This window comes from Hemitrygon akajei, chromosome 10 (genome assembly GCF_048418815.1).
Source record: "Hemitrygon akajei chromosome 10, sHemAka1.3, whole genome shotgun sequence".
NCBI lineage: Eukaryota > Metazoa > Chordata > Chondrichthyes > Myliobatiformes > Dasyatidae > Hemitrygon > Hemitrygon akajei.
In genome coordinates, this window is record NC_133133.1 from 177,592,157 (window position 1) to 177,613,929 (window position 21,773).

Genomic DNA, 21,773 nt, shown 5'->3' on the forward strand with positions numbered 1-21,773 from the left:
TTACTCTGCATTCTCTATATCTTAAACACACCCTAACAAAGAGAATCAGTTATCTGTGTCCCGATGGGGACCAATCACCCAATGTGATCATATCCCGAGGAAGGTGAGCAGGGAGTTTGGAGTGGGCTTTAAGGTGGGCTGTGTAGAGAGTTTAGGATGAGCTGTGTCGAGGGTTTGGAGTGGGCTGTGTAGAGAGTTTAGGATGAGCTGTGTCGAGGGTTTGGAGTGGGCTGTGTAGAAAGTTTAGGATGAGCTGTGTCGAGGGTTTGGAGTGGGCTGTGTAGAGAGTTTAGGATGAGCTGTGTCGAGGGTTTGGAGTGGGCTGTGTAGGGGTTTTTGTATGGGCTGCATAAGGGTTTTGGGGAAGGCTGTGTAGGGGTTTTTGTATGGGCTGCATAAGGGTTTTGGGGAAGGCTGTGTAGGGTTCTTTGGGAGGGGGTGTGTACTGGTGTTTTGGGGTAGGCTGTGACGGGGTTTTGGGATGGGCTGTGTTGAGATTTTGGGATGGGCTGCGTAGCGGCTTTGGGGTGGGCTGTGTAGGGGTTTGGGGATGGGCTGCAGAGGGGGTTTTGGGATGGGTTGCATGGGGGTTGGGATGGGCTGCGTAAGGGGGTTTTGAGATGGGCTGCAAAGGGGTTGGGATGGGCTGCGTAGGGGATTTTGGGATGGGTTTGTTGGGGTTTTTGAGGTAGGCTGTGTTTGGATTTTGGGATTGGCTGTGTAGGGGGGTTTTGGGATGGGCTGCATAGGGAGGTTTTGGGTTGGGCAGTGTAGGGGTTTTGGGTGGGCTGTGTATGGATTTTGGGATTGGCTGCATGGTGGTTGGGATGGGCTGTTTAAGGAGGTTCTGGGATAGGCTGCATGGGGGGGTTGGGATGGGCTGCCTAGGGGGTTTTGGGATGGGCTGCGTAGGGGGGTTTTGAGGTGAGCTGTGTACAGTAGAAGGTACAATGCAGGTACATAGGCAGTGGGGATCAGGCTGTAGCCTGTCCGTGAGATGTGGAGAGGTGGATGAATGCACATTACTCTGGGTGGGGGTTGCACTTAGGTTAGAATCCATAAGACTATAAGACCTAGGAGCAGAATTATGCCATTCAGCCCATTGACTCTGCTTCGCTATTCCATCATGCTTGATCCTGGATCCCACTCTACCCCAAACACTTTCTTTCACACCATATCCTTTGATGTCCCAACTAATCAGGAAACTTAACAACTTCCACTTTGTATACACCCACGGACTTGGCCTCCAATGCAGACTGTGGCAGAGTGTGCCACAGATTCACTACTCTCTGGCAAAAAAAATTCTTCCTTACCTCTGTACTGTGGATCAGTATTTGGAGGTATGATGTAGTGGCCATTACAGAGACTTGGATGACTCAGGGACAGGAATGGTTACTACAAGTGCCGGGTTTTAGATGTTTCAGAAAGGACAGGGAGGGAGGCAAAAGAGGTGGGGGCATGGCACTGTTGATTGGAGATAGTGTCACAGCTGCAGAAAAGGTGGACGCCATGGAGGGATTGTCTACAGAGTCTCTGTGGGTGGAGGTTAGGAACAGGAAGGGGTCAATAACGTTACTGTGTGTTTTTTATAGGCTGCCCAATAGTAACAGGGATATCGAGGAGCAGATACGGAAACAGATCCTGGAAAGGTGTATTCATAACAGAGTTGTCGTGAAAGGAGATTTTAATTTCCCGAATACCGATTGGCATCTCCCTAGAGCAAGGGGTTTAAATGGGGTGGAGTTTGTTAGGTGTGTTCATGAAGGTTTCTTGACACAGTATGTAGATAAGCCTACGAGAGGAGAGGCTGTACTTGATTTGGTATTGGGAGATGAACCTGGTCAGGTGTCAGATCTCTCAGTGGGAGAGCATTTTGGAGATAGTGATCATAATTCTATCTCCTTTACAATAGCATTGGAGAGAGATAGGAACAGACAAGTTAGAAAAGCGTTTAATTGGAGTACGAGGAATTGTGAGGCTATCAGGCAAGAAATTGGAGGCTTAAATTGGAAACAGATGTTTTCAGGGAAAAGTATGGAAGAAATATGGCAAATATTCAGGGGATATTTGTGTAGAGTTCTGTATAGGTACGTTCCAATGAGACAGGGAAGTTATGGTAGGGTACAGGAACCGTGGTATACAAAGGCTATAATAAATCTAGTCAAGAAGAAAAGAAAAGCTTACAAAAGGTTCAGAGAGCTAGGTAATCTTAGAGATCTAGAAGATTATAAGGCTACTAGGAAGGAGCTTAAGAAGGAAATTAGGAGACCAAAAGGGGCCATGAGAAGGCCTTGGCGGGCAGAATTAAGGAAAACCCCCAAGGCATTCTGCAAGTATGTGAAGAGCAAGACGATAAGAAGTGAAAGAATAGGACCTATCAAGTGTGACAGTGGGAAAGCGTGTATGGAACCGGAGGAAATAGCGGAGGTACTTAATGAATACTTTACTTCAGTATTCACTATGGAAAAGGATCTTAGTGATTGTAGTGATGACTTGCAACAGACTGAAAAGCTTAAGCATGTAGATATTAAGAAAGAGGATGTGCTGAACTTTTGGAAAGCATCAAGTTGGATAAGTCGCCGGGATGGGACAAAATGTACCCCAGGCTACTGTGGGAGGTGAGGGAGGAGATTGCTGAGCCTCTGGCGATGATCTTTGCATGATCAATGGGGACAGGAGAGGTTCCAGAGGATTGAAGTGTTGCAGATGTTGTTCCTTTATTCAACAAAGGGAGTAGAGATAGCCCAGGAAATTATAGACCAGTGAGTCTTACCTCAGTGGTTGGTAAGTTGATGGAGAAGATCCTGAGAGGCAGGATTTATGAACATTTGGAGAGGTATAATATGATTTGGAGTAGTCAGCATGGCTTTGTCAAGAGCAGGACATGCCTTACGAGCTTGATTGAATTTTTTGAGGATGTGACTAAACACATTGATGAAGGAAGAGCAATAGATGCAGTGTATATGGATTTCAGTAAGGCATTTGATAAAGTACCCCATGCAAGACTTATTGAGAAAGTAAGGAGGCATGGGATCCAAGGGGACATTGCTTTGTGGATCCAAAACTGGCTTGCCCGCAGAAGGCAAAGAGTGGTTGCAGATGGGTCATATTCTGCATGGAGGTTGGTCACCAGTGGTGTGCCTCAGGGATCTGTTCTGGGACCCTTACTCTTCGTGATTTTTATAAATGACTAGATGAGGAAGTGGAGGGATGAGTTAATAAGTTTGCTGATGACAAAAAGGTTGGAGGTGTTGTGGATAGTGTGGAGGGCTGTCAGAGGTTACAGCGGGACATTGATAGGATACAGAACTGGACTGAGAAGTGGCAGATGGATTTCAACCCAGTTAAGTGTTAAGTGGTTCATTTTGTTAGGTCAAATATGATGGCAGAATATAGTATTAATGGTAAGACTCTTGGAAGTGTGGAGGATCAGAGGGATCTTGGGGTCCGAGTCCATAGGACGCTCAAAGCAGCTGCACAGGTTGACTCATGTGGTGTATTGGCCTTCATTAATCATGGAATTGAATTTAGGAGCTGAGAGGTAATGTTGCAGCTATATAGGACCCTGGTCAGACTCCACTTGGAGTATTGTGCTCAGTTCTGGTCACCTCACTACAGGAAGGATGTGGAAGCCATAGAAAGAGTGCAGAGGAGATTTACAAGGATGTTGCCTGGATTGGGGAGCATGCCTTATGAGAATAGGTTGAGTGAACTCAGCCTTTTCTCCTTGGAGCAAAGGAGGACGAGAGGTGACCTGATAGAGGTGTACAAGATGATAGAGGCATTGATCGTGTGGATAGTCAGAGGCTTTTTCCCGGGCTGAAATGGTTGCCACAAGAGGACACAGGTTTAAGGTGCTGGGGAGTAGGTACAGAGGAGATGTCAGGGGTAAATTTTTTACTCAGAGAGTGGTGAGTGCGTGGAATGGGCTGCTGGCCACAGTGGTGGAGGCGGATACGATGGGGTCTTTTAAGAGGCTTTTAAATAGGAACATGGAGCTTATAGAATAGAGGGCTATAGGTAAGCCTAATATTTTCTGAGGTAGTGACATGTTAGGCATAACTTGGTGGGCCGAAGGGCCTGTAATGTCCTGTTGATTTTCTAGAGGGTCACACCGCAGTTTTGTGACTGTGCCCTCTAGTTCTGGATACCCCCCACCATAGAAAATATCCTCTCCACATCCACCCTATCTATCCTTTCAACATTCAGTAGGTTTTATTGAGATCCTCCTACTTTCTTCTAAAGTCCTCATTCAGTAACCTGTACTTCACTGACCACTGGGGCCATGTGCTCATTGAAGATTTTTACATTTGTACAGAGATTGTAGAAAATTTTCAAACTATCAGTGTACTTTATTATAATTGTGATTAACAGTTATTTTGTTTTTATGTTAGACTTTTGAAGGAGCTGGAAGATAAAGAAAAGGAAAAGTTTGTTGAACTCGGTATAAACTCACCTCAACAGAAATCTTGCTGTTCCAAATAATAGAGAGTGAATCGTGTGATGAGAGATGTTGAGGGAAGGTATTGTATCTTCAGAAGTGTTTACTTGCACTGTAGAGGTTGTGTGAGTTAGAAACAACCATCCTGAGTAGATTTACTGGCTGGTAGTTTTTCTAGATACTATTTGTTGTGTTGCTGAACGTTGGGTACATATGGGGATTCCATGCATGTTAAATCCCTTGTGATCAAACTATGGCTGCAGGTGATCAAATATCAGCACATTCTAGGCAGCTACTACTGTTTAGAAAACTGACTTGCCTTGCATGTCTCCTTTAAACATTTCTTCCTGTCCTGAAACTTCTGCCTTCTAGTATTTGGCACTTCCAATATGAGAAAAATATCAATCCTATCAGATAACTTTATACACTTCTATCAGAATGACCTTCAGCCTGTGCCATTTGAGAGAAAACAGTCCAAATCTGTCCAACCTATCTTAGAGCTAATACACTCCAATCCAAGGCCACCCTTCCTTCCTACCAAAGGGCAGCCCTTCTCCCCTTTGTACTTCAGTTGTCCCATGCTACCCTCTTGTTTATAATATATGCATCAAACGTCTTTGTGTATTCCTTAATTGTATTCATCAAGAATATTTTATGGCCACTTTTTGATCATTTAAATTCTCAGTGGGAGTTGTTTCCTAATTCCTTTGTATTTCTATGAGACTTGTTTGATTTCAGCTTCCTACACCTTACATATGACTAAATTTTCTTTTTGTCTAAATTTATATCATCTCTTATCATTACAAGTTCCTAAACCTGAAGTATCATGTACAGTTGCCATTCTTTACTCTTTCATGAAACATACTTGTCCTGAATACTCGCCCCCTCCTTACTGCCTTCCCTCTTACCCCCACTTTGGACTTAAGTTCAGGGTGAAATATTTTAGGGGAATCTGAAGGGGAATTCTTCACTCAGAGGTTGGTGGGAGTGTGGAATGAGCTGCCACTGGAAGTGGTGGATGTGGGTTTGATTTAGACACTAAAGAGAAATTTGGATGATGACATGGATGGGAGGTGTATGGAGGCTATGGTGCAGGTAGTTGGAAATAGGCAGTGAAAACAAAACAGGCCGGCATTGACTAGAAGGGACGAAGGGCCTGTTTCCATGCTGCTTGGCTCTGTAACTCTAATCAGGTCAGCTGAACTTATAAATGATTCACATATGCCAGATGTGGACTTGCCCATTAACAGCTGCTCCCATCCTACTCTCCTTAGCTCCTGCCTAATAACTTAGTAATTTATCTTCCCCAAATTTATCACTTTACCATTCCAGGTCCAAACTTCTCTTTCTTCATAATTATTTCAGAACATAAGGAATTGTGATCACTATTTCCAAAGTACTCTCCCACTGAAACAGTCTTGTTTCCCTAAACAAGGCTTCCTCCTCTAGTTGGCCTATCCATGTTTTGTTTCAAAATACCTTTATAGATGCACCTTACAAATTCTATCCCAACTAAGCTTGCATTGAGTTGCAGTCAATATTGGGGAAGTTAAACTGCAACAACTCTGTTACGTTTCCATGATCTGCCTAAGTCTCTGTTTCTCTATTTCCCATTGGCTATTGATAGGCCTATTGTGCAATGCCATCAGAGTGATTGCACCTTTCTTGGTTTGTTTAGCTCTACCCACATTGCATTAGGTAAAACACTATTAAAACATACAGGATACTTTTCTTTGCTCATCATGGGAACAATTTCAGAGTTGGGAAGTAACGCTAGGACTATATACAGCACTAGACAGACCACAACTGAAGTATCATGTACAGTTCTAGTCACGGCTTTGTGGAAAAGATATAACTGCACTGCAGGGGATGCAAAAGAGATTCACCAGGATGTTGCCAGGACTAGAAAATTGTGTTTATGGGAAAAGTTGAGATTCCTTTCTTTGGAACTAAAGGGATATTATTTCGTTATCTGTAGTATTAGGGGCACTATGGTTTTCCATTGTTTAAAAAGGGTTCTAAGAGTAAACCTAGCAATTACAGGCCTGTAAGTTTGATGTCAGTGGTGGGTAAATTAATGGAAAGTATTCTTAGTGATGGTATATATAATTATCTGGATAGACAGGGTCTGGTTAGGAACAGTCAACATGGATTTGTGCGTGGAAGGTCATGTTTGACAAATCTTATTGAATTTTTTGAAGAGGTTCCTAGAAAGTTGACGAAGGTAAAGCAGTGGATGTTGTCTATATGGACTTCAGTAAGGCCTTTGACAAGGTTCCGCACAGAAAGTTAGTTAGGAAGGTTCAATCTTTAGGTGTTAATATTGAAGTAGTAAAATGGATTCAACAGTGGCTGGATGGGAGATGCCAGAGAGTAGTGGTGGATAATTGTTTGTCATGTTGGAGGCTGGTGACTAGTGGTGTGCCTCAGGGATCTGTACTGGGTCCAATGTTGTTTGTCATACACACTAATGATCTGGATGATGGGGTGGTAAATTGGATTAGTAAGTATGCAGATGATACTAAGATAGGTGGCGTTGTGGATAATGAAGTGGGTTTTCAAAGCTTGCAGAGAGATTTAGGCCAGTTAGAAGAGTGGGCTGAAAGATGGCAGATGGAGTTTAATGCTGATAAGTGTGAGGTGCTACATTTTGGTAGGAATAATCAAAATAGGACATACGTGGTAAATGGTAGGGCATTGGAGAGTGTAGTAGAACAGAGTGATCTAGGAATAACAGTGCATAGTTCCCTGAAGGTGGAATCTCATGCGGATAGGGTGGTGAAGAAAGCTTTAGGTATGTTGGCCTTTATAAATCAGAGCATTGAGTATAGGAGTTGGGATGTAATGTTAAAATTGTACAAGGCATTGGTGAGGCCAAATTTGGAGTATTGTGTACAGTTCTGGTCACCGAATTATAGGAAAGATGTCAACAAAATAGAGAGAGTACAGAGAAAATTTACTAGAATGTTACCTGGGTTTCAGCACCTAAGTTACAGAGAAAGTTTGAACAAGTTAGATTTTTATTCTTTGGACCGTAGAAGGTTTGAACTCATGTTCAAACAAGAGGACATGAGTTGAGAGGGGGCAAAAGTTTAGGGGTAACACAAGGGGGAGTTTCTTTACTTAGAGAGTGATAGCTGTGTGGAATGAGCTTCCAGTAGAAGTGGTAGAGGCAGGTTCAATATTGTCATTTAAAGTAAAATATGGACAGGAAAGGAATGGAGTGTTATGGGCTGAGTGCAGGTCAGTGGGACTAGGTGAGAGTAAGTGTTCGGCACAGACTAGAAGGGCAGAGATGGCCTGTTTCCATGCTGTAATGGTTGTATGGTAGATTAGCAGTTAGCACAATGTTATTACAGCTCAGAGTGTCGGAACTTTGAGTTCATTCCAGCATCCTTTGTAAGAAAGTTTGTATGATCCACCAGGTGCTCTGATTTCCTCACACAGTTCAAAGACATACCAGTTGGTAGGTTAATTGGATATTGTAAATTGTCCTGTGATTAGATAGGATTAAAGCGGGAGATTGCTGTGCAGTGTGGCTTAAAGGGTCAGAAGGGCTTATTCTGTGCTGTATCTCTAAATAAAAGGGTCCTGGATAGACTTAGAACAATACCCCTGTTGTCCAGAGCATTGGTCATGATTAGAGGGAAGAAAGGCAAAGTACTTTTCATCCAGAATGTGTACAGTCTCTGGAATGCACGAACAGAGCTTCAGCGAGGCATAAGACCACGTCTCATTTAAAAAGCACTTGGCTGGGTGATGGGAAAGTGACTTTGAGACCCAGTGTTAGAAGGTGGGATTAGACTTGTGAGCTCTCCTATTAACAGTAATGGTCTCTATCAGGAGTGTAAATGGTCTTTGATTCTGTACAAATATTCAAGTTATTGTTGAACAATTTTGTAGTGCAGCTCTCCCAGACTGGACCCCCAGTCCGTAGGTGTCTGTGAATTTATCAAGGTTCACTGACTGGATTCAACTTGACTGTTCAAGATTCTTTGCTTTAGTCCAGTTTTATGCTAATTCTCCTTTAGCACAGCAGGTTCTGACACAACTGACTAGATTGGGGAGTTATTTTATAAGCCAATGAGGAGTCAAACACCATTGTGAGACAGGACTTGCATAATCATTCAGATGGCTGACTTCCTTCCGTGAAGGGAATTAATAAACCAGGCGTTTCTTCTGAGACTTGCTATTTGTTTTAAAATTTAGTTCCAGATTATATAAATTAACTGAATTTGATTTTCCTATTTGCTGTATTGGATCTGAGCTCATTTGTTTTGCAACTTCTTTGTTATTAGTACGACAATTTAACAATGCGTCTGTTCCCATGAAAGGGTCTTGAGTTTACTCACTTTTCTGCCAGAATTATGCTTTGATAAATGGTGTAAAAATTTTTGTAAAGCAGCTGGACTCAAACCAGAGTTAAGTGCATGGTTATTGATTGTGAGAAGAAGTGAAATTTGGTTACTTGTCCAAACCTGTGTCAATAAATAAATATGGTGAAAGTTGTTGTAGTTTAATGAGTGAATGAATTACATTTGCTTTGATTTTAAAAGTTTGTTTTTTTAAAAAATGACACCTCAGTATTTTGATAGTGTTGTCAAGTATTTTGCAGGAAAACAGTAGAATTGCAAATGAAAGTACAGAGCTCAAATTTACCACTTGCCAAAGTGAGATATGCTGCAGTTTTATGTCATTTTTACTATCTGGCAATCTTGGAACTTCACACTATTCAATTACACAAAATGTGATCAATAAAAGCAAGTTAATTGCAAGTTGTACAAATAGAATTTAATCAGTTGCTGGATAATTTACAATCTTTGTATGAATTATACAACAATATGGAGAACATTTCAGCAAATGTACAAAGCAAATATTTTATTCTTTAAAATGAACATTAAGCTGCGTTTTAAAGGTTAAAAATCTTTGAATTCTAATCATCTGACTAAGAATGCAACAAAGAATACGAGCAAGATGTCCATGTATGGCTCTAGTCCCTGCCGATGGAGTTTCTCTTCAGCGGATACTGCCAGCCAGCTATTTCTGTTTTGTCCCTTCAATTGCAATATATGGAAACTCAGAAATTATGATATTTCATTTCTTGTCATGAAGGACACCAATACCTTCCATTGCAACACACAAAATGTTGGAGGAACTCAGCAGGCCAGGCAGTATCTATGGAAGAAAAGTACAGTCGATGTTTCAGACTGAGACCCTTCATCAGAACTCCTGATGTCATGAGTCCTGATGAAGTGTCTCGGCCCAAAATGTTGACTGTATTTTTCATAGATGCTGCCTAGCCTGCTGAATTCCTCCAGTGTTTTGTGTGTGTTACTCTGGATTTCCAGCACCTGCAGATTTTCTCGTTTGTGATTGGAATACCTTCCATTGCTATAGTTGTCAGAACCCTTTTACAAAAATGTTGATATAACTTGCAAGTAGATGTGTAGCAGCCAATAATTACCAACACAAAATCATTGACCATGCATTGATTCTTGGCACACTTCTGTTTCTGAAAAGAAATCTTGAAACAAGTGATGCAGCAGGTTTTATTTTCTGGCTTTGAAACACTTTGTGCCTTGGTAACTCTGAGGGATCAAAAAGATGGACATTTATGTCTCCAGAACATAACTTGTGTTGGGGATTATCAGGTGCTGGACTCCACATCCTAAATTCATTAACACCAGAATAATAGCAGATATGATGCAAAGAATTGTAAAACAGTTAACGCATCTTGTAATCATGAGAGAATGATGCTTCACACAACTGGCCCCGGAAATCCAGCTCCAGTGTAAAATCCAGATCACGCTGCAATGAAAGAAAATTAACAGCTTACAAATGGTGACATTATTACAGGGTCATTAATGGAGCATTCCTTTCATCTGAAATAAAATTCCTGCTCCTCTGCAATACAATATTCCTTCAGGGTGTGCCTGCTTGCAGCTCATATCATTGTTTTATCCACTGCCACATTTCTCAAAGATACTGGAAGTAACCAGATTTCCAAAAATCAAGCCTTTTTCTTAGCAAACAAATTTCTTCAGCTTTTCCTCATCCCATCCCACCCCTCCACATTCATCCCCATCCCAAACATACAGACTGCAATGTCCTGAATTCCAGATCAGTGGAGGAATCTCTACATTGAACACATTTTAAAAATTGCTGGCTGTTTTAAAACTGGACCTCAAGTTCAGTAAATAAACCTCTAATAGTACAACAGAGGAATATGTCCAATGGCCCATCATATCTGCTGACCATAATGCCAAATTAAACTAATCCCACTTGCCTGCACACAGTCCATATCCCTCCAATCCCTCTGTCTATTCATGTAGCGATCTAATTGCCTCTTAAAATATCTGCTTCCACAACCACCCCGGCAGGTATTAAAAATTGTCTCACAAATCTTTATAATTTCCCCACCTTGAGTATTTGACATTGCTAGCTGGAGAAAAAGGCTACCACCCAAATGCTGCTGGGCCCACTGAGTTCCTCCAGCAGATTGCAGATGCGGAATCTGAAGCTGCAGTCTCTTATATCTCCAGAGCAGGGATTCCCAACCTTTTTTATGGTTAACTCCTGCTGTAGAGAAGCCATTGGACCATAAGACAGCGGAGCTGAATTAGGCCATTCCATCATGGCTGATTTACTATCCCTCTCAACCCATAGCCTTTGATGCCCAGACTAATCAAGAACCTATCATCCTCAGCTTTAAATATACTCAGTGACTCAAATACCTCCACATTCATCTGTGGCAATGAATTCCACAGATTCACTACCTTCTGGCTAAAGAAATTCCTCCTCATCTTTGTGTTAAATGGACATTATTCTGGGGCTGTGCCCTCTGGTTCTAGTATCCCCTCCTATCAGAAACATTCTGTCCACATTCATTCTATCTAGGCCTTGCAGTATTCAATAGGTTTCAATGAATCCCTATCCCTGTTCTTCTATAGTGAGTATAGGAATAGAATAAGGTGGAGGATAAATGCATGGCTGAGGGATTGAAGCAGGGGCAGGGATTCAGATCTCTGGATCATTGGAACCTCTTCTGGGGCAGGTGTGACCTGTACAAAAAGGATGGGTTGCACTTGAATCTGAGGGGGATCAATATCCTGATGGGAAGTTTGCAAAGGTTATTGGGGGGGAGTTTAAACTAGAATTGTTGGAGTGTGGGAACTGAACTGAAGTAATGGAGGAAAAGGAGGTTGGCTCACAAACAGAGTAAGCTTGGAGACAGTGTGAAAGGAAGGATAGGCAGGTGATATAGCACTCAGACTGATAGTTTGAGATGTTCCTATTTTAATGCGAGGAGTATTATGAATAAAGCAGATGAGCTTGTAGCGTGGATCAGCACTTGGAGCTATGATGTTGTGGCCATTACAGAGACTTGGATGGTGCATGGGCAGAAATGGCTACTTCAAGTGCCAGGCTTTAGATGTTTCAGAAAGGGAGGCAAAAGAGGTGGGGGCGTGGTACTGTTGATCAGAGATCGTGTCACGGCTGCAGAAAAGGAGGAAGTCATGGAGGGGTTGTCTTCGGAGTCTCTGTGGGTGGAAGTTAGGAATAGGAAGGGGTCAATAACTCCACTGGGAGCTTTTTTTATAGACCACCCAGTAGTAACAGGGACATCAAGGAGCAGATAGGGAGACAGATTCTGCAAACAACCCTGTAGTAATAATAGGGTTGTTGTGGTGTGAGATTTTAATTTCCCAAATATTGATTGGCATCTCCCTAGACTTCGTGAGGTGTGTTCAGGAAGGTTTCTTGAAATGTTAAATGTTAAATGGTAAATGTTCTCTCAGTGGGAGAACATTTTGGAGATAGTGATCACAATTCTATCTCCTTTACCATAATATTGGAGAGGAATAGGAACAGACAAGTTAGGGAAATGTTTAATTAGAGTAAGGGGAAATATGAGGCTATCAGGCAGGAACTTGGAAGCATAAATTGTAAACAGATGTTCTCAGGGAAACGTATGGAAGAAATGTGGCAAATGTTCAGGGGATATTTGTTTGGGTTTCTCCGTAGTTACAATGAGACAGGAAAAGGATGGTAGGGTACAGGAACCATGGTGTACAAAGGCTGTTGTAAATCTAGTCAAGAGGAAAAGAAGAGCTTACAAAATGTTCAAAAAGCTAGGTAATGATTTAGATCTAGAAGATTATAAGGCTAGCAGGAAGGAGCGTAAGAATGAATTTAGGAGAGCCAGAAAGGGTCATGAGAAGGCCTTGGCAAACAGATTTAAGGAAAACCCCAAGGCATTCAACAAGTATCTAAAGAGCAAGTGGAGAAGATGTGAGAGAATAGGACCATTCAAGTGTGACAGTGGAAAAGTGTGTATGGAACCGGAGGAAATAGCAGAGGTACTTAATGAATACTTTGCATCAGTATTCACTACGGAAAAGGATCTTGGCAATTGTAGGGATTACTTGCATCAGACTGCAGATTGAACATGTAGATATTAAGGAAGAGGATATGCTGGAGCTTTTGGAAAGCATCAAGTTGGGTAAGTCACTGGGACCAGATGGGATGTACCTCAGGCTACTGTGAGAAGCGAGGGAGGAGATTACAGAGCTTCTGGCGATGATCTCTGCAATGAGGACGGGAGAGGTTCCGGAGGATTAGAAGGTTGCAGATGTTGTTCCCTTATTCAAGAAAGGGAGTATGGATAGCCCAGGAAATTCAGAGAAGATTCACTAGAATGATTCTTGAATGAGAGGATTAACATATGAGGAACGTTTGACTGCTCTTGGACTGTACTCCTTGGAGTTTAGAGGAATGAGGGGGGGACCTCATAGAAACATTTCGAATGTTGAAAGGCATGGACAGAGTGGATGTGGCAAAGTTGTTTACCATGGTGGTGGAGACTAGTATGAGAGGACGTGACTTGAGGATTGCAGGGCGCCCATTCAGAACAGAGATGCGAAAAAAAATTTTAACCAGAGGGTGGTGAATCTATGGAATTTGTTGCCATGGTCGGCAGTGGAGGCCAAGTCACTGGGTGTATTTAAGGCAGAGATTGATAGGTATCTGAGTAGTCAGGGCTTCAAAGGTTATGGTAAGAAGGCGGGGGAATGGGACTAAAGGAGAGATTGGATCAGCTCATGATGAAATGGCAGAGCAGACTCAATGGGCCGACTTCTGCTCCTTTGTCTTATGGTCTTAAGGAAATTATAGATCAATGAGTCTTACTTCAGTGGTTGGTAAGTTGGTGGAGAAGATCCTGAGAGGCAGATTTATGAACATTTGGAGAAGCATAATATGATTAGGAATGGCTTTGTCAAAGGCAGGTTGTGCCTTATGAGCCTGATTGACTGAATTTTTTGAGGATGTGACTAAACACATTGATGAAGGTAGAGCAGTAGATGTGTGTATGGATTTTAGTAAGGCATTTGACAAGGTACTTCATGCAAGGCTTATTGAGAAAGTAAGAAGGCATGGGATCTAAGGGGACATTGCTTTGTGAATCCAGAACTGGCTTGCCCACAGAAGGCAAAGAGTGGTTGTAGACAGGTCATATTCTGCATGGAGGCCGGTGACCAGTGGTGTGCCTCAGGGATCTGTTCTGGGACCCTTACTCTTTGTGATTTTTATAAATGACCTGGATGAGGAAGTGGAGGGATAAGTTAGTAAATTTGCTGATGACACAAAAGTTGGGGGTGTTGTGGATAGTGTGGAGGGCTGTCAGAGGTTACAGCGGGACATTGATAGGATGCAAAATTGGGCTGAAAAGTGGCAGATGGAATTCAACCCAGATAAGTGTGAGGTGGTTCACTTTGGTAGGTCAAATATGATGGCAGAATATAGCATTAATGGCAGGACTCTTGGCAGTGTGGAGGATCAGAGGGATCTCGGGCTCTGAGTCCATACGACACTCAAAGCTGCTGCATAGGTTGACTCAATGGTTAAGAAGGCATACGGTGCATTGGCCTTCATCAGTTGTGGGATTGAGTTTAAGAACTGAGAGGTAATGTTGCAGCTATATAGGACCCTGGTCAGACCCTACTTAAGAGTACTGTGCTCAATTCTGTTAACCTCACTACAGGAAGGACATGGAAACCATAGAAAGGGTGCAGGTGAGATTTACAAGGATGTTGCCTGGATTGGGGAGCATGCCTTATGAGAATTGGTTGAGTGAACTCAGCCTTTTATCCTTGGAGCAACAGAGGATTAAAGGTAACCTAATAGAGGTGTACAAGATAAAGAGAGGCATTGATCATGTGGATAGTCAGAGGCTTTTTCCGAGGGCTGAAATGGCTAGCACGTGAGGGCATAGTTTTAAGGTTGTGGAAATAGGTACAGAGGAGATGTCAAGGGTAAGTTTTTTATGCAGAGAGTGGTGAGTGCGTGGAATGGGCTGCCAGTGGCAGTGGTGGAGGTGCAAATGATAGGATCTTTTAAGAGACTCCTTGATGGATATGTGGAGCTTAGAAAAATAGAGGGCTCTGGGTACGCCTAGGTAGTTCAAAGGTTCGGCACAGCTTTGTGGGCCGAAGGGCATGTATTGTGCTGTAGGTTTTGTACGTTTCTATGTTTCTAAACTCCAGCGAGTGTGGATGGGGGGGTGGCTCTCAATGAACCCTGTTCCCTACAATAACGATTCACTAGTCCCACCTGACTGGCCCCTTCACTGGAGTCTTGTAAAGTTTTCTTCGCTTTCAAAGATCTTGTGGGAATACATATTGATGCCATCTACCAGATCCCTACATCCACTTTTTCTGTCACCTCACAGGTTCAGCCAAACATGAGTAGCCTTCAGCAGATTGTGCTACAGAAGGAGGGAAGAGATTGCTTGAGCTCTGATGAAGATTTGAATCAGAATCATCTTTATTATTACAGACTTAAATTACATGAAATGTGATGGTCTGTGGCAGCAGTACAGTGCAATAATGTAAAACACTATAAATTACAGAATAAATAAATGGTGCAAAAAGAGGAATAATGAGAGATGATCATGGGTTCATGATACATTCAGAAATCTGAAGGCAGAGGAGAAAAAACTGCTTCTAAATGTTTGCATGTGGGTCTGCAGACTCCTGTACCTCTTCCCCAATGATAGTAATGAGAATAGAGTATGTCCCAGATGGTGAGAGCTCTTAGTCATGGGTGCCATATTCTTCTTAGCCACAGCCTTGTCTGTCTAAATGTCTCTAACATTGCTATTATATATGCCTTCCTGGCAGTGTGTTTCACACAACTACCAGTTGCTGGGTATAAATACTTGCCTCACACATTGCCATTAAATGCACTCCACTCTGGGAAAAAGATGCTTCTCATAACTTTACATATTTCCATTTGATCACTGCTCAGTCTCCAGAGAATACAATCCAAATTTGGCCAACCTTTCCTTAGCACTAATATTATTCAATCTGAGCAGCATCCAGTGAACTGCATCTGCATCCTCAACAAAGACTCCACATCTTTCTTGTAATGTGGTGACCAGAGTTACACACAATACTCAAAACGGGGCCAAATCAAATCTTTATACAGCTGCAACAGACTGGCTATTTCAATCAAAAGACCACAGTCTGAAGTGACAAAGTCTCTAAACGTATGATGTTCTGCAAATGTTGGAAATCCAGAGCAACACACACAAAATGGTGGAGAAACTTAGCAGGTCAGGCCACATCTATGGAAATGAATTCAATATTTCATGCTGAGACCCTTCACCAGGACTGGAAGTCTTTTGTGTGTTCTGGGCTGCCAGCCTACATTTGGAGCTCAGATCCCTGCAGTAAAGCTTGAAGGCATACATTTTCTAACTCAGAAGTCAGAATCTGCTCCAGAGTAGGAACTATATTGAATGGGATAACACTTCATAACAAATCGGCAGTTAGGTTTGACTTACGTTGTTTTTAGCATTGGGATTCATTGTGATAGTGCCACAAATCTCTTCTCCCAGTTTCACTGTCAAGTAGTCTTCTAAGTAAAATACTGTCTGTTTCCAGTGTGTGTATGGAGCGTCTGGAGCTTCAAACAAACAAGTCAGCAAGAACGTTACAACCTGAAAATACATTCTCCTAAATGCTACATGTAATTTATAGACATACCCCTCCCAGGACACACCAACAAATTCAGCCCATTCTAAGCCTATGCACTAAGGGAGTCAATGCCAGCCCATGGGAAATGAGATGTGGAGAAGATGTTTTCTATAGTCAATGAGTCTAGGACCAGAAGGCGCAACCTCAGAATAGAGGAGCATCCATTTAGAACAGAAATGAGAAGGAACTTCTTTAGCTAGAGGGTGGTAAATCTTGGAACTGCCACAGAGAAACTGTTGCACAGACAACTGCCCTGTAAGGCCTCAGCAGTACATCCTTGCTTTTATATTCTTGTCCTCTTGGAATGAATCTAATATTGCATTTGCCTTCCTTAACCTGCAAGGCTGTGGAGGCCAAGTCATTGAGTATATTTAAAATGGAGGTTAATAGGTTCTTGGTTAGCCAGGGTGCCAAAGGTTAAAGGGAGAAGACAGGACAATGGGTTGAAAGGGATAATAAATCAGCCATGATGGAATGGTGGAGCTGAGTTTCCTAATTCTGCTCCTATGTCTTATGGAAATTATGGTACAATTTTATAAAATGCCACATTGAACATGATACTGAATTCTACAACTTTCAGTAACTCATTTTCTCTTTCTATTTTATAAATGACCAGGCCATCAATCCTCTTAAACTCTAATACTATAAGACACAGGAACAGAATTAATCCATTCAACCATCAGATTTGCTCTGCCATTCAATCATGGCTCAGTTTTTTTAAACCCCCATTCTCCCATCTTCTCCGTAAGACCGTAAGATATAGGAGCAGAATTAGGCTATTTAGCCAATCAAGTCTGCTTTGCCATTTCATCAGGGCTAATCCAATTTTCCTCTCAGCCCCAATCTCCTGCCTTCTCCACATATCCCTTCATGCCCTGACCAAACAAGAATGCCTTAAATATACATAGAGACTTGACCTCCACAGTTACCTGTGGCAAAAAAATCCACAGATACACCACTTTCTGCTAAAGAAATTCTTCCTCATCTTTAATCTAAAAGTATGTCCCTCTATTCTGAGGCTGCATCCTCTGGTCTTATACTCCCTCTCCATAGGAAACATCCTCTCCACGTCCACTCTAGCAAGATGTTTCACCATTTGATAAGTCTCAATGAGATCACCCAGCATTCTTCTGAATTTGATAGCCCAGTGCTATCAAATGTTCTTCATATGACAAGTCATTCAATCCCGTAATCATTTTTGTTAACCTCCTTTGAACGATGTGCAGTAAGGGGCCCAAACTGCTCACAATACTCCAAGTGAGGCCTCACCAGTGCTTTATGAAGTCTCAACATTACATATTCTTTCATATTTCATATTTTTTCATATTCTAGTCTTCTTGAAATGAATGCTAACATTGCATTTGCAATCCTCACCACAGACTCAACCTGCAAATTAACCCTTAGGGAATCCTGCACAAGGACTCCCAAGTCCCTTTTGTGACTAAGTTCTTTGTATTTTCTCTTCATTTACAAAATAGCCAACCCTTTCATTTCTTCTACCAAAGTGCATGACCATACACTTCCCAACACTGTATTCCATCTGCTATTTCTTTGCCCATTCTCCTAATATGTCTAAGTCCTTCTGTAGCCTACTTCCTCAAAACTACCTGCCACTCCACCTATCTTCATATCATCTTCAAATTTTGCAACAAAGCCATCAATTCCATCATCTAAATTATATATGATGTAAAAAGAATTGGTCCACACAGACCTCTGTGGAACACTACTTGTCACCAGCAGCCAACCAGAGAAGGCTCCCTTTATTCCCACTCCTTGCCTCCTGCCAATCAGCCACTACTTTATCCATTCTAGAATTTTTCCTGTAATACCATGCGCTTGTAGCTTGTTAAGCGGCCTCATGTGTGGCTTCTGAAAATCCAAGTACACAATATCAACTAATTCTCCTTTGTCTATCCTGCCTGTTATTTCTTCAAAGAATTCCAACAGAATTGTCAGGCATGATTTTCCCTTGAGGAAACCATGCTGACTATGGCCTAATCCTTAACCCCTTACCAATCAAGAACCTATCAATCTCTGCTGTAAGTGCACCCAATGATTTGCCCTCTACAGACTTCTGTGGCAATAAATCCCATTGATTCAATAGCTTCTGGCTGAAGAAATTCTTCCTTATTTCAGTGTTAAAGGAACATCCCTTTATGTTCTGAAGCTGTGCCCTCAAATCCCAGAATCTCTAAGTGATGGAAATATCTACACATTCACTCTATTCAGACCTTTCAAGATCGAATAGATTTCAATGATATTCCTGCACATCTTTCTAAACTCCAAGCAGTACAGGTCCAGAGGCATCAAATTCTTCTCATACATTAATAATTTCATTCCTAGGATCATTCTTGTGAACCTCTTCTGGACTCACTCCAGGCCCAGCACATATATTGGGCCCAAAATTGTTCACAATATTCCAAATGTGATCTGACTAATTCCCTATAAGATCTTGGCAATATATCCTTCCTTTTATATTCTAGTCCTCTTGAAATGAATCTAACATTATATTTGCCCTCCTTAGATAACTATAACTAAGGAATTATAAGATAACTATAAAGGAATTCAGAACTGTAATTCCCAAGTCCATCTGCAACTCAATTTCTGAATTCTCTTCCCCTTTAGAAAGTAGTCTCAAACTTTATTCTTCTTATGATGTATTGCATTTGCCACTTCTTTGACCAGTCTCCCAAACTGTCCAACCCTTTTTGCAACCTCCCTGCCTCTATGACCCTACCTTTTCTTCCACCTAGCTTGGTATCATTTGCAAACTTGGCCACAATTCCATCAGAAAACAGTCCAAATTTGTCCAACATCTCCTCAGTGAGTTATTGCTCAATCCAGGCAACATCCTGATGACCCTCATCTGCACCATCTCCAAAGCCTCCACATACTTCCTGTAGTAGGGCTACCAGAACTCCACACAAGTGTTGTCTCAAAAATGTCTTATGCAGTTGTAGCATTACATCCCAACTCTTGTACTCAGTGCCCTGATGAATAAAGGCAAGTGTGCTACATGCCTTCTTCACCAGCCTGTCTCTCTGTTCTAGAACACACCCCCAAGGCCATTATAGGACAGCCTCCTACCATCCAGACCATGCTCTCTTCTCGCTGCTGCCATCAGGAAGGAGGTACAAGAGCCTCAAGTCCCACACCACCAGGTTCAGGAACAGTTTTTACCCCTCAGGCATTTGAACCGGGGGGGGGGGGGGAATAACTTCACTCCCTCAGCACTAAACTCATTCCACAACCTACAGTACTGTGCAAATGTCCTATATATATAGAAAGAGAGAGTGCACGTGTGCTAGGGTGCGCCTAAGACTTTTGCACAAAACTGTATTTGTCAACATGGAGCTGAGAGCGAGCTTGTAAATCTGGCAGGAGCAAATGACGTTGGGAACCGCAAGTATGGAGTACTGTGGGATGTGGGACCGGTGGCAGAGAAGAAGTGCTGGGGTAGGGGGTGGCATGGGTACAGACACACCCAGTCTTGAGACACCAGGCAAGGCCATTTGATTCTCTGGTGTTTCTCACCTTCCCCTTTTCCCAACCATGCTCCCTGCCCCCTTTCCACTCTCAGTCCACAATGGAGACCCATATCAGAATCAAGTTTATTATCACCTACATGTCGTGATTTTTAAAAAAATTTTGTGGTAGCAGTACAGTGTAATACATAAAATTGCTACAGTAATGTGCAAAACTCTTCAGCATCCTAGCTCTATCTATAGATATATAGATATATACATATGTGTGTGTGTCTAAGACTTTTGCACAGTACTGTATGGATTCACTTTTAAGAACTCTACAATTCATGTTCTCGATATTTATTGCTTATCTATTTCTCTTCTTTTGTATTTGCACAATTTATTGTCTTTTGCACGTTGGTTGTTTGTCCGTCTGTCATGAGCGGATTTTCATTGATTCCATGGCTTTTCTTTGCATTTATTGCAAATGCCCACAAGAAAATGAAACAAAGGGAAGGATAGGGATTGAGAATCAGGTTTAATATCACTAGCATATGTAGTGAAATTTGTTGTGGCAACAGGACATTGTAATAAAAAATCTATAAATTACAATAAGTATATACAAAGAGAGGGCATGTCCTGGTTGATAGGGGTTCTTAATAATGGATGCTGTCTTTCCGAGGCATTGCTGAGGAGGCCAGTGTCCATGATGGAGCTGGCTGAGTTTACAACTTTCTGCAGCTTTTTCTGATCCTGTGTAGTTGACCTCCATAGCAGATGGTGATGCAACCATTAGAATGCTCTCAAAGTTCAAAGTAAATGTTATTATCGAAATACATAGATGTCACCAGTGAGATTCATTTTCTTGTGGACATACTTAGCAAATCTATAGAATAGTAACTATAATAGGATTAATGAAAGATAAACCAGAATGCAGAAGACAACAGACTCTGCAAATGCAAATATAAATAACGAGAACATGAAACAATGAGATAAAGAGTCCTTAAAGTGAGATAATTGGCTGTAGGAATATTTCAGTGATGGGTGTAGTTATCCCCTTTTATTCAAGAGCCTGAGCGTTGAGAGGTGGTAACTGTTCTTAAACCTGATGGTGTGAGTCCTGAGGCTCTTCTACCTTCCACCTGTTGGCAGACACGAGAAGAGAGCATGACCTGGTGGTGGGAATCTCCGATAATGGATGCTGTTGTCCTATGACAGCATTCCATGTTGATGTGCTTAATGCTTGGGAGGGCTTTTCCCGTGATGAAATGGGCCAAATCCACTTCCTTTTGTAGGATTTTTCATTCAAAGACACCAGTGTTTCCATACTAGGCTGTGATGCAGCCAGTCAATATACTCTCCACTACACATCTATAGTGTCATGCTGAATTTCCGCAGACTCCTAAGGAAGTAGAGGTGCTGCCATGCTTTCTTCGTAATTATATGCTGGGCCCAGGACAGGTCCTCTGAAATAGTAACACCCAGGAATTTAAAGTTCCTAACCCTTTGATCCTCCTATGAGGCTGGCTCTAGTTTCTCTCTTCTGAAGTCTATAATCAGTTCCTTGGTCTTGCTGACATTGAGTGAGATGTTATTGTTGTGATACCACTTGGCCAAATTTTCAATCTTCCTCCTATATGGCGATCCATCACCACTTTTGATTCGTCCCACAACAGCAGTGTTATCAGCAAACTTTATTATGGTGTTGTAACTGCGCTTAGCCACACAGACATAGGTGTAAAGTGAGTAGATGGAGATCATGGAGGAGATGCTGTTGTCAATCTGAAATGATTGGGTTCTACAAGTGAGGAAATCCAGGATTCAAAGGCA

General features: G+C 42.1%; 2 protein-coding genes across 7 annotated transcripts in view; one reads left to right on the top strand and one right to left on the bottom strand.

The window, feature by feature from the left end:
• The window catches only part of cracr2aa (calcium release activated channel regulator 2Aa), a 114,040-nt gene extending 109,186 nt beyond the window's left edge, over positions 1 to 4,854 (top strand). Inside the window, exon 17 of the mRNA XM_073057716.1 lies at positions 4,395 to 4,854. Coding sequence (XP_072913817.1) covers positions 4,395 to 4,485 — 91 coding nt within the window. The 3' untranslated portion in view covers positions 4,486 to 4,854. The remainder of the gene's footprint in view (positions 1 to 4,394) is intronic.
• A 4,363-nt stretch (positions 4,855 to 9,217) lies between these two features.
• LOC140735008 (protein arginine N-methyltransferase 1-like) overlaps positions 9,218 to 21,773 on the bottom strand; it is a 152,636-nt gene continuing 140,080 nt past the window's right edge. For 4 of the 6 annotated variants that reach the window (XM_073059817.1, XM_073059815.1, XM_073059818.1 and 1 more), the window contains 2 exons: positions 16,287 to 16,408; positions 9,218 to 10,249 (listed from right to left, as the gene is read on the bottom strand). In XM_073059817.1, coding sequence (XP_072915918.1) covers positions 10,166 to 10,249; positions 16,287 to 16,408 — 206 coding nt within the window. In that variant the 3' untranslated portion in view covers positions 9,218 to 10,165. The remainder of the gene's footprint in view (positions 10,250 to 16,286; positions 16,409 to 21,773) is intronic. The other 2 variants (XM_073059820.1, XM_073059819.1) reach the window with 1 other exon arrangement.